Source organism: Sinocyclocheilus grahami, unplaced genomic scaffold, assembly GCF_001515645.1.
Source record: "Sinocyclocheilus grahami isolate Dianchi unplaced genomic scaffold, SAMN03320097.WGS_v1.1 scaffold746.1, whole genome shotgun sequence".
NCBI lineage: Eukaryota > Metazoa > Chordata > Actinopteri > Cypriniformes > Cyprinidae > Sinocyclocheilus > Sinocyclocheilus grahami.
Genome location: NW_015505925.1, coordinates 134742 through 148082, shown reverse-complemented (window position 1 = coordinate 148082; position 13341 = coordinate 134742). Strand labels below are relative to the sequence as shown.

Sequence of the window (13341 nt, the reverse complement as noted above, 5' to 3'; positions counted from 1 at the left end):
TTAAAATACTATTTAACTACAAATTTAAATAAAACTTTAAATAAACTTAAAAAAAAATTTAAATTATACATTTACACACCTAAGGATTATAGCAACCAAAAAAGTAACTGCGTATGTGTCCTCTAATTGGTTCCTTCTTATAAATGAGCAAGCGGCATTTAAAACAGTTATAAACATAATACACACTGTTTCTCAATATTTAGTTACAGCTTCAGATGCATGATATTTTCATCTCCTTCAAGCAGGATACACAAGAAGCACGTTCAACTCAGACGGTTGTCGTGGTAATAAACACCGTAAACGGCAACCGTTCACGTGTCAGAGCTTAATGCGCATCTCCTATATGAAAAGCATTTTAGGGGGCCCTTGGCTTTTAGGGGCCCAAGGCGGTCGCCTACCTTTGCCTAATGGGTAAGTCCGCCCCTGGCTCCGTGTGTAAACGCACACTAGACCTGCTGCTTTTCAAACACACTGTGTGAATGTATAGGCATGTGATGTGCTACTAAATGCAAAGGTACAACCGACACACGCTGCATAAGATGTCTTCAAAAGGCGAGGGTTTGGAGAAATTCGGTGTCAGTTCGCAAAATGACTCAAAATATGTTTTATAATTAATTTTTTTAATATATTTTTTAATATGTAAATATTTTAAAATATTAAAAATACTGAATATAAATTTTTTTTAACATTTTAAAAATATTGCAGAATATCAGTTAGCAAAATGGCTCAAATAATTTAGTGCTATATGTAGTTTTATAAATTTGCAATATGTAAATATTTGAAAACGTTTAAATAAAAATAGTTTATTATTTTTTAAAACATTGTACCATTTTTAATACACTGAATAATTTCAAAGTCAACATGAATATGCAATTTTGTTCCATGTGAAACATTTCTGTGAAAAAAGTATTCTACAATAGAAAAAAATTGTAGGACAGCATTTTATTTTTATCGATTCTTTTTCATTTTAATACACTTTTCCAATTCAAATGTTACATTTTTATGTTTTTTTTTGTTTCTTTATTTTTTTCATTTTTTTCATTTATTTAAAAATCTGAATTTATCACTGAAGAGTGAAAGTATTAAAAACTAAGTTTTGGCACCTTAAATTTCATAATGCATGCTGTCTCACAAACTATTTTTATAATAATAATAATAATAATAATAATAATAATTATTATTATTATTATTATTGAAAGTCAAATTATTCCCACTTCATACTACATGATGTCTCATAAATTATTTCATTTATTTATTTAACTGATCATAACTGTGTCGCTCACTTTAAACATGCATGTGGGTGGCATGCTACAGTTAAAATGTTTAGCATTTCGTACTGCATACTGTTTCATACTCTTTTTTAATAGTAAGCCATATGCAGTACACATTGTGAAGCACGCATAATATTAATATTTCACTCAGTGTAAAGTCAGCGTTCATAAAGGTAGCAGTGGTGAGACTATGGCTAAAGTGTCAAAGCGCTACGCTAACGCTGGAAGCGATTGCTTAGACCGCCAGATGGTCCGTTTCTCGGCTGAAGTGAGCATGCCAGCAGAAGTGGAGATGTTAGCTCAACTGTGCTGTTAACATTAGCGAGCCGAGCGGATTCCAGCACTGCTGTAATTGAAATACACTAACCATCGGATGCTAGCTAGCAGTGATTCACAGTGAAGAACGGAGCGACTATCCGGCGACTGAAGGGGGGTAATGTAAGTCTATTTTACACTTAAAAAAAAAGAATGGCACTTTTCAATGATGACCAACATTAAGAAAGATGCTTTTTTCCCAAAATTAATTAGCAGCCGACAGAGCTCAATTTAATAATTCAGTGACTGTATAAAAACATGGATGTAGTGTCCGTGACGTCACCCGTAGATTCCTGAAGAGCGTTTTTGAAGCACAGAGTGGGCAGAGCTGGCCGTCAATCCACCTGTCACTCAAGTGGCCACACCCTTAATTATGCAGAACTTTAAAGCTTAATATCATTTAAACAGATGACTTATAAAATAATTCACCCCCAGTTGTCATGAAGGGCAAAATTAGCTATATAGACCAAAATCATTTTTTGAACCAGGCTGTAAACATGTTTTTTTCTGCTGTAAAGTTGGGCATTTTAACATGGGGAGTCTATGGGACTGACTCACTTTTGCAGCCCGCCTCTAGCGGCCAGTCGATGAATTACAGTTTAAGTCACTTCCGTGTTGGCTTCACGAGAGAGAGCGGGAGGTTGCCGCTTGGGTTAAACAAGTTGGTCGATATTACAAGAACTTGTAATAAAAAACTGATGACTGGACTTGTCTAATTGTATCACTTTTTGGCTTTAAATCATTTAAAGATACAAAACAGCCGTTTGTGCGTCTCTGAGCGAAACTTAGCAGTGTTTGTTTCTGAATTAATCGCCTTTGAACGAATCGTTGATTGAAATATCCATTCACTATAGCTTCCTTTTTGAATAAATCATCCATTTGAACGAAATTAAATTGAATCATCCATTCATAAATGAAGAGTTTATTTGCAAAAACAGATAACTCCGTTAATCATGTTTTTTTATTATACAATTTTTTTATTGTGTTAGTTAGCTGTATTTTTTAGTTATTTTTTTCCTAATCAAAATAACCCAGCTGCAGTTTGATTGAGATTAATTGGAATGCACAATGAAAAAATATGTTTTTTGAAAATTGTTAAAAACGGAGTTATCTGATTTTGCGAATGAACTCTTCATTTATGAATGGATGATTCAATTTAATCCAAATACTCTCACCTCCTTCCTTCTTGAATGAATCGCCCATTTGAATGAATCAATGATTCAATGATCCATTAATAAATACAGTTACTTGCTTCATTCTTGAATGAATCAGCTGTTTAAATGAATCGGTTGAATAAATGACTCAATCATTAAGACAGTGACTTGCCACCATCTGGCAGTTTTAATTTCATATTTAAATGATCATTTCATATAAAATAATTTCAATATTCAATATATTATTTTAAAAATATTTATCTGAATGAATCAGCAGGGTCCAGTTAGAATGAATTGGTTGAATAAATGTCTTCAATGACTTACTTAAAGTATCATTTAATTTTTCAAAAAAAAAAAAATTTCAATATGCAAAATATTAATTTTAAAACAATCTCATAGCATTGTTTATGCAGCTGTAATTGCAGTGCCTCTTTTGCAATGCAAAAATGGATTTTGTTGATACTGACTTAATGTTATTTGGTAACAGAATATATTGTCTTATTAATATAACTTAATTTATTGATTAAATATATGAATTTGACAAAATATGATGCATACATCAAATAAAGTTAGATAAAATTATCTTATGAAGGTAAAATACCTCTTGAAATTAGTTTAAGGTGGCAAACATGAAAACATTAATTTCTGTAATGGCAAAATATGATCTAATTATCACCATCGACAAAATCAGAAAATATTTAGATTTTTTTTTATAATAATTTTTTTGTCAATATCACACACCCTTGATTCTACATGCATTTCTGATTATTTCTTCTCTGTTTTCTGTAGAAATGTCCAAAGTGTATTTTTAACAAGCTTTTCAAGCTGGTTGTTTTACATGCCTCCAAATGTGCGTTTTTAGCTGCAGTATGGGTCAAATCAGTTAAAGAATTTGTGTTCGTTTCTGAATAGATTTCTTTTTTCCACAGTCATGCTGACTCCACATCATCGCTGGCAGTGATGCTAACATAAGCCGGACATTCCCCTGCAATCATGTGTGAGCGAGCGATCGCAGACGTTTTAGCCAAAGGATCCGCAATGCAGATCCGCTGATGGAGGTGTGAGGTCAAGCCGAGTGTCTGTGAGTCCGATAAACCTCCTCAGCGCTCGGGGAATCAACTAAAACACGAGGGCAAAGGCAAAATCGACGGGAAAAACATGCTGCATCGTCCTTGGAATCAATTCCAGCTGAGGATGAAGTGGCTCAAGAGACAAGATAAGAATAACGCTTATAATTCACAAAATTAATTATTAATTAAAGAATCCATTTTTGGAATCAAGCGGTAAACAATAGGCCAGTTTTAGTAAATAATTGCTCAAAAACTTTCTGAGAAGTTGGCACTACCTAACCTCCCCAATCGACTAGTTGTTTGTTAGACAGCTAGTTATTGACTATCCTGCACAATCTTTAGTTTGTACTGTAAAGTGTAGAGTGTTATTTTAGTACTATAGTTTATATTAATATTTTGAATTGATTTTATTTTATATTATTATTTTATTTAATTGTTTCATTATTTTACATTATGCTTTACATTTATATTGCATTTTATATACATTTTATTTAATTTGATCTTTTATTTTACATTTTTTAATACTTTTGTCATTTGTATTACTTTTTTTAAATATTATTATTTAGGAAATTTATTTATTTTAGTATTTATTACTATTATTTTATTATTATTTTGAATTTATTTTCTATATTATAAATGATATAATTGTTATTTTTTATTTTACATTCAATAATTTTGTCATTTTTATTCCTTTTTTAATATTTCTACATATAGGTTTAATTTATTTTTATTTCAGTCTGTCACAGATATGGATTTTGTGGTCCTGTTCTCCTGCCTTAGTCTTCCTTTGACCTAGTTTTCCTGATTTGCCCTGATAAGTTCATTCTGTTCACCTGTGTTCGTTCTATTAAGTCATTAGTCCCTCTCTTGCTTTAGTATAAATAGTAGGGATGCACGATATATCGGCCACCATATCGGTATCGGCCCATATCGGCTCATTTTTTCTGTTATCGGTATCGGCCTGATAAGAAAATTTGGCCGATATCTTAAAGCCGATAAATAATGCATTATTTCCTTCAGAGACACTTCAGATGCGCGCTGTTCGTTTGCAGCCTTTTGTGCAATTGTACATTGTAATATTGTGTTTATTTGATGTATATCTGATTTATCTCATATAGAATGTGTTTGGTTAAGTTAAAAGAGCGCTTCAGTTTACCGGTGATCATCTTTAGCTCAGCACACGCAGCTCAAACAGCAGTGCACAACATTAATAACTATGATTGGGAATGTCGTGTATATAACATTCTAATGAGAACATTATTATAAGATATTCTGGCTGGAAACAAGACAAAAAAAACATTTTTTTTTTTGCAGTGCAGGATTTACAAACTGGAAAGAAAGATTGCGGAGAATGCTTTTATCAGCAATACTAGCTAGTTATTACAAACCTGTGTTATTTTAGTATTGTGGTAGCAGTTTACAATAATATTCTGTTTGTTAATATTAATTAACTGCATAGTAAACATGAACTAAGAATGAAAATACTTCTAAAACCTTCATTAATCTTAGTTAATTTCAACATTTACTAATACATTATTAAACTCAAACGTCGTATTTGTTCATATTGTTTAAAGGACCTGAGCTAACATGAACTAACAGTTGTATTTTTTAGGGATGCACGATATATCGGCCACCATATCGGTATCGGCCGATAAATGCTCATTTTTTTCTGTTATCGGTATCGGCCTGATAAGAAAATTTGGCCGATATCTTAAAGCCGATAAATAATGCATTATTTCCTTCAGAGACACTTCAGATGTGCGCTGTTCGTTTGCAGCCTTTTGTGCAATTGTACGTTGTAATATTGTGTTTATTTGATGTATATCTGATTTATCTCATATAGAATGCGTTTGGTTAAGTTAAGAGCGCTTCAGTTTACCGGTGATCGTCTTTAGCTCAGCGCACGCAGCTCAAACAGCAGTGCACAACATTAATAACTATGATTGGGAATGTCGTGTATATAACATTCTAATGAGAACATTATTATAATAAAACGTTGTGCATTCTTTGGGTTTAGTTGCTGTGTTTCAGCGCGTTGTTATGGGAAGAGCGCATCCACAACAGGATCACACATTCTGACTATAGCATGCAATAACTGCGTCATTTTGTACATATATAAGTTGTAATATTATGTTTATGTTGTATTAATATTAATGTCAGGATGCATTTCCTTGAGTTAAATAAGCTGCCAGCAAAACGCTTCAGTTTACCGTGTTCATTCAGCTCTTCAGCTTCAGCTTGAGCTGCAGCTCAATGGCTGCTATTTAAAACAGTGGTATTAATTTGTTACTTTTTCAAAATCATTGATATATTATTAATAACAACAACCACTTGTATTTTTCTCTTATTATTTTCATCAACAATATGGTTTAGTAATTAAAATCATTTAATTATTGTCCGTGCAGAGGCTATTCTGTTTTATTGATCTGTGGCACATTCATTTTGATTCTTTACACGTGTAATGATGTCCAGTGACTTGTTTGCATTATTTATGCATAATTTTATTTATTTGTAAGACTTTTTTATGACTAAATTTGGTAATGGGAGAGTAAAAATATTTTTAAAACGTACACCGTTCAAACTAGGCTGCTTATGTTGAAGTGTTTGGGATGTGGTTTTTAATGATGAGACCTTTTTTGTAATCAGGCTCTCAAAAAGTATATAACAATTTGGATATAGATTTATCGGCCAACATATCGGTTATCGGCTTTCAAAAATAAAGAATAATCGGTTATCGGTATCGGCCAAAATTTTCATATCGGTGCATCCCTAATAAATAGTCCTCATTTCTGTTCAGTCCCGCTGGTTATTAATGTTGCTTTGATGTGGTTGCGTTGATGTTTTGGAGTTTATGTTGGAATACCTGTTCGTCTATGGAGTTCTATTAAAGGATTGTTTGAATTGCCTTAATTTTTATGCAGTTTAAGTCTTTTATATCTATTTTGTTTGAGTATTATTTATTACTATTATTTTAATATTTTGAAATTATTTTAACTGGTTTTTATATTTTATTTGTTATTTTACATTTTTTTCATTTGTAGTAGTTTTTAAAATATTACTAGTTAGGTTTAATTTATTTAATTTTGTTTTAAATTAAACCTACTTCATTTAGCTGCCAAGGCGCATATATAAATATATATATATATATATTCTTTAATTTTAGTAACTTAGTCTTTCGTTTTTTTATGCTAACATTACTATTTAGGTTTAATTTATTTTTATGTCAGTTTTCCAGTTAGTAATTTATTTCCTTCAACTTAAACTTCAAAACAGAAAGACAAAGGCAAAATTGATGGGAAGAACACGCTGCGTCGTCCTTGGACTCAATGCCAGCTGGGATGAAGCGGCTCAAGAGACTAGTGGTCAAATTCAAACATCAGCACTTATTAAGCGAGGGAAGAGATGAAGATGAGGGAAGAAAGCGGATGCTTCTCTTTCTGGCCTGTAAGCAGGAGATCACGGATGACTGGATTATTGGCGTCGCTCTTGGCTCCAGGAGGAGCAGAGAATGCTCCGCTGACCGACAGCAGGCAGGAGCGGCCGAACACTGGGCTTAAAATCGGCTGAAAAAGAGCAAATCATATGGAGAAATTCTCTTCTGGAAAGCGGCCTGCCTGACACACACACACACACACACACACGGGTCTTGCCTCACTGCAGGGCTCCCATGATGCCAGGCGAGAGAATTAGACGGCAGCTGTGACTCCGACACGAACGCCAACTTACAAACGTGCCTGTTTGTGCAGATTCCACTGAAGCTTTAGTATATTTATGTTTAGCAGTCTGTTTTTTATACATTTATGTTTCTGATATGTGCAACAACAATCTGGTGTTGATCCCTAAAATATCAAAACCAAACATTTGACTAAGTGAAAAAATGTTTATGAGTGAAACGCGACATTGGTGACGTATCAAAATTGGTGCTCATGAATCTTAAAATGAGCAGTTATTGTAAAACACTATATGAGAAGTTGGCACTAGTTAACCTCCCTAATTGACTAGACGTTTGTTCAACAACTAGTTGATTGGTCGACCATCCATTCTTAGTTTGTTCTGTAATGTATAGAGTGTTATTTTAGTATTATATGCTTTTAAAGATTTTATTAATATTTTGAATTGATTTTATATTTTCAGTTTTATCTTAATTTGTTACATTTTTAATAATTTTGTTATATTTTAAGATTTTTTTTAAACTACTATTTATGCTTAATTTATTTTTATATCAGTTTTCCAGTTAGTAATTTAAGTGTTTCAACTGAAAATTATTTCAGGTAGTTGCCAAGGCATCATTTCTAATTTTTGTTTAGTTAAATTTTAAATTGTATATTTTATTTTAGAATTATTTATTGCTATTATTTTGATTCATATTTTACTTTTTATATATTTTCAGTTTTTATTTTAATTGTTAGTCATTTTGTCAGTTTCTTTATTTCTTTTTTTATATATTACTATTTAGGTTTAATTTTATTTTATTTCAGTTTTCCAGTTAGTAATTTAAGTGCTTCAACTAAAACTTATTTCAGTTACTTGCCAAGGCAACATTTCTAATTCTTTTTTTAATCTAATATTTTTTATTTTGGTATTATTTATTATATTACTAATATTTTATTATGATTTTGAATTGGTTTTATTTTATATTTTCAGCTTTAATTTTAATCTAAATTTAATTAGTTTTTTTAACATTTCTAATTTTTGTTTAGTTTAAGTTTTTTAAATTTAATATTTTATTTTGTATTTGTTATTTTATTTCATTTTTTATTTGATAACAAAAATGTTTTTGTTTACAAGAATAACCCTGACTGTGTAACATCACTTAAATGAGTTTTTCCCTACGCTTGCTGGATATTTCAGTGGGATTAACGTTAAAAAATGTTCTTATTGACCTTGCATCATACGCAAACACAAGGTATGTTTTTAAGTTTTTCAAGCTCTTAATGTTAAATCTGTTTCTGTCATGGGTATTTCCTCACTTTTCTGTCTAAAATGGTTTAAATTGGAATTGTACAGCAAACCGAACTGCAAAATGAAGGTTCCCTAAAGGTTTTCTGTAACACTCTTGCTCATTCATCTCTGCGCTCTGTCTACAAAGATTGGTCAGAAGTTGACATGTCGGGCCGCTCAAACAAACAGATCATTAAACTCAGACACCAGAAAGCATTTAAACAACCCAAAAATGGCTCTTCATGTGTGATAATCAAAGCCTGTTGAGTTTAGTAATTCAACAGGCAAAAGTAATCCAAAAGTAATCCAAAAGTCAGAATACATGACCTAAAATGAGCGATCTAGTTTACATTATTGACTACAATTAAAAATAAAACTAATGAAAACTAAAACCATAAATATTTGAAATGAAATAAAAGATACAAAAACAACTTAACCTTATTTTATTTGAGTAAGTTGCAGATGCAATATTTTATATGTTGTATATATAGTAAATAAAAAAGATTATTGGAGTGTTTTACAAGAAAATAAAATTTTCAGTCTTTCTACGTCAAAAATTCATGTTAATTTGTGATTGTTTTTGCAAATTACTAGCAATTTGCTAGAGCTACAGTTTTGCATAGTTTAACTTGATATATTTAAATATACGTATATATATATATATATATATATATGTGTGTGTGTATATATATATATATATATACATACATACTGTACATACATACATATACTGTATATATATATATATATAAAACAACAAAATCACATTAATTCAAATTATTAAAACTTAAACTAACATTAACATCAAAATATAAAAAATAAATAAATACAATATTATCTGAATTCAAATAACATTGATGTTATCATGATCTGTTATTAACATGATTAGAATGAGCTTTTATTTGAATATCATTGGTTTTGATTGTAATTTGAGTTCTGATAACTTGCTGAAGGATGAGTGTGTGTGTGTTTCTGACCTCTGTCGGTGTCGTACAGGAAGATGAAGCGGCTCCAGTCGTAATGGTCCAGGAGGCTCATTAACGCGCCGCGGATGGAGGGCCGCAGCTGAAGCACGAACTGCGTCTCGCCCTCGGCGGGGAAACTGGGCGTCACCAGAGAGATGTGCAGCGCACTGCAGAACGACGTCAGAGTGTGCACCGAACGCTTATCGTACAGGCCGAAGATCGCAAAGACTCCTCGTGAATACTGCGAACAAACTGAGACAGAGAGAGAGAGAGTTCAGTATCATATACGGTAACTGCACAAAAATATACTGCATAAGAATGTAAAGAATGAGAAGAAAAGACAAACAACACCACCAACAAGTCATATTTCACCCCATAATTAAAAGAAATGCAAACTGTAGGAAAAAAATCATTATTATTATTATTATTATTTTTGCATTGAGAGATTGCAATATTTCCCCTCCAAATTTTTATTACTGTAATACATCCAGGTGTTTAACTTTTCTGTGTTTTGTCATTCTAATTATTCCTAGTGATGATTCTCATTAGATTCTCATTAGTGTTATACAATATATAAATATCTGTTTATACTACATATAACATTTTATAATATGTAATATAAAAACACTGCATTTGATAGATCCCTGCATAAATTTAAGACTTTTCAATCCATACAGCATTGACAACAAATACTTAGACATTTAAAATGAATGTTGAAAAATGAATATTTCAGCTTTGCCATCACAGGAATAAATGAACTTTTTTATTTTGAAATATGAATATGTTCATGACAGGTTTTTGGGAGTTTGAAGTTCAATAATAAACACATTTGTCCATGTTTTCCTGAGAGCGAGTGAAAGAGAGAGACTTCAGTAGTCAGTGTTTAAACTTCAAAGGCATCTCTCTCACACACACACACACACACACACGCACACACAGAGAGTTTCTCTGTCGCTTCTTTGATGTAAGTTTATAACGTTGCATTTTCTGTCGCTTTCTATGAATGACATACTCTAGTTTTCAGTGTAGGATCAAACAGTCTGTTCCTGCGCTTCTCTTTTATTCATCACTCAGGTTTTTCTCTCATAACACTCTTTCTCGGAAACTCAATTTCTTCTAATGCGCTGTACGGCTGAGTTTGTAAAGTATTGATAAAAAGATGAATATCTGTGTGAAAAGCATCCATCTCTCTGTCTCACAGGACCTGTTGAGTATTTATTGTTGAGTATGTATATAATCAGTTTGTGCTGTCAGATGCTGATCCTCCATCATCATTTACTGTCTGATTCATCGACAGACCAGTTACAGTTTTTCTCAGTCGATTTGAGACTTTTCTCCAATGCAACAGTTCAACTTTACTGCAAAATGAAGCACTGCAGTTTTTTCTACTAATGCATTTATTAAAAGTAAATATTAACATAAAATCTATAGGTGGGTTCTCTATTGATTATAAAACACATTCAGCTGTAGCTGCACAAATATGCTAATGAAAATACATGTTTATTTCAATTCTTCAACAGGGAGTTTTGCTTTACATAAATTGTGTATATCTAAACGAATGAAAATTGTTCCAACACTTCTTATTCCGAATCACTACAGTACACTTATAATAAGTACTTATATTTGGACTATTGTAGCCTGGTCGGGTCGTCACCGCTGCGGAGTAATACCTGCGTGAATCGCCATAGACATAAACTTAGAGAAGTAGCTCCGGTTGGAATGTTCTTCCGCGGGATGTGTGCAGTTCTGTTTATTAACCGCTACGTGAGTCAGAACTGCCGGCATTTTAGTCTAATGTTACTCTCCCAGGATCAGTAAACAATCCTTCATAAAATGTGCTGCACACATCTGGATATTTGGGTTGAACTGTTCTGGAACAGTGTTGTAAATACAACTTAACCACTGATTTCTAGTCGAGTCCATCTTTGGAAAGCCAAATAAAGTAGTTTCACTTTCACAACGAAACACAGCGTCACACACCGCGGGCTTGAGAATGGCGCGGCCGGCGGATTCGACGAAGGAGCGTCCAGAGGGCTTGCGGCAACCACATGTGACGACCCCGGGCTGGACTCTGCTTCGTCCACGGTGAAAGCCGATCCGGTGATCCACAGCGCGAAGTTGTAGTATTTCCTCAGCGACCAGCACGGATCAGCTCCAGGCATGACGAAGCGGATATCGTCCTCTTTTGGAAGACCAAACAAAGTAGCTTCGCTTTCACAACGAAAACACAGCGACTTCCCGACATGGCGGCGGCGGCAACAATACTACAGCGAGAATAAAAGTTACGCCTTCTTTCTTTGCGTGAACATTTGGGCGGCGTTATGCAAATCTTCCCACATAGTGACGTAGACATGTGGGGGCGTGTTAGAACGAGACGTTTTAGGTAGGCGTGGCTGACTCTTAACTTTTATAAAGAATATCTCTTTGGATTTGAGACTTTAGTCTTTGCAACTTTACAGATCTTCTTTATGCACCAAGAGCTTGTAACACTCCAAAGAGAAAGGAACAATTGAAATCGCATCATATGACCCCTTTAAACGTAAAATCAGTTTGTGCCATCTTTAACAGCAAGAACGGCAAACAAACTTTTCTGTTAACTACAGATCATATATATGACTTTTTTTAGCTGGTGAAAATACTAGTGTTCTAATAATTTTGGCCACCACTATACACGCATACATATTTTATTATTATTATTATTATTACCATCATCATTATTTGCATATTTGTTCTTGCTCTTTGTATACTTTCTGTTTTATTATTACTCTGAAGCAATTGTGATAAATGTGTAAACGATTAGGAAAACTGCATTTCTTGTGTTGAGTGTATGATTAACCGAATAGTTATCAGTTTAGAGCCAATCAAAAATACACCATGTTCATTTGATCGAATGACAAACTAGAGTTTTGTTGGTTGCGTTTGGACAAATGGTACATAACAGTTTGTGATTTGTGTAAAATGCTTTTTTCCCCCAGATATTTTAAAAAGTATTGGTTGGTTGCATTAACTATTGTGAAAACATTTCAGAGTTTTGTGCACATTGTTTTGAGAAAATGATTTGCGTGATTTGTAATTTGTATGAAATGAATTAAAACGTACAATCTGTTTAGGAAACGTATTCAAAGTGTTCAGATGAACTGTTTTGAGAACAGTGACCTGAGTTTGGAGAAATGTGTCAAATCAACTGTAATGTTGGGACGAACCATCTGTCTGGTTATTTATAGACTGAACGCCCCTCTCTTCTCAGAATATCAGCAGCGGACGGTCGTCATGGAGATGCAGGCGACAGGTAGTAAAAGTGCTGTGATGATTGGGATGGACGGATCGTAGAGGAAGGTATGGAGGAGGAATGAACCCACAGACTTACAGTGAAAGAGGGATGCGAGCCACTGCCTAGCAACATGTTAACAACTACACCTTAGCAATGTTCTGGAACAGTGTTGTAAATACAACTTAACCACTGATTTCTAGTCGAGTCCAAAGCCAAATAGCCAAATAAAGTAGTTTCACTTTCACAACGAAACACAGCGTCACACACCGCGGGCTTGAGAACGGCGCGATTCGACGAAATGTGACGACCCCGGGCTGGACTCCGCTTCGTCCACGGTGAAAGCCGATCCGGCGA

General features: G+C 33.4%; 1 protein-coding gene across 3 annotated transcripts in view; it reads right to left on the bottom strand.

Moving 5' to 3' along the window:
- LOC107560842 (glutamate receptor 4-like) overlaps positions 1–13341 on the bottom strand; it is a 112589-nt gene that overhangs the window by 78871 nt on the left and 20377 nt on the right. For all 3 annotated transcript variants that reach the window (XM_016245109.1, XM_016245111.1, XM_016245112.1), the window contains exon 3: positions 9729–9968. In XM_016245109.1, coding sequence (XP_016100595.1) covers positions 9729–9968 — 240 coding nt within the window. The remainder of the gene's footprint in view (positions 1–9728; positions 9969–13341) is intronic.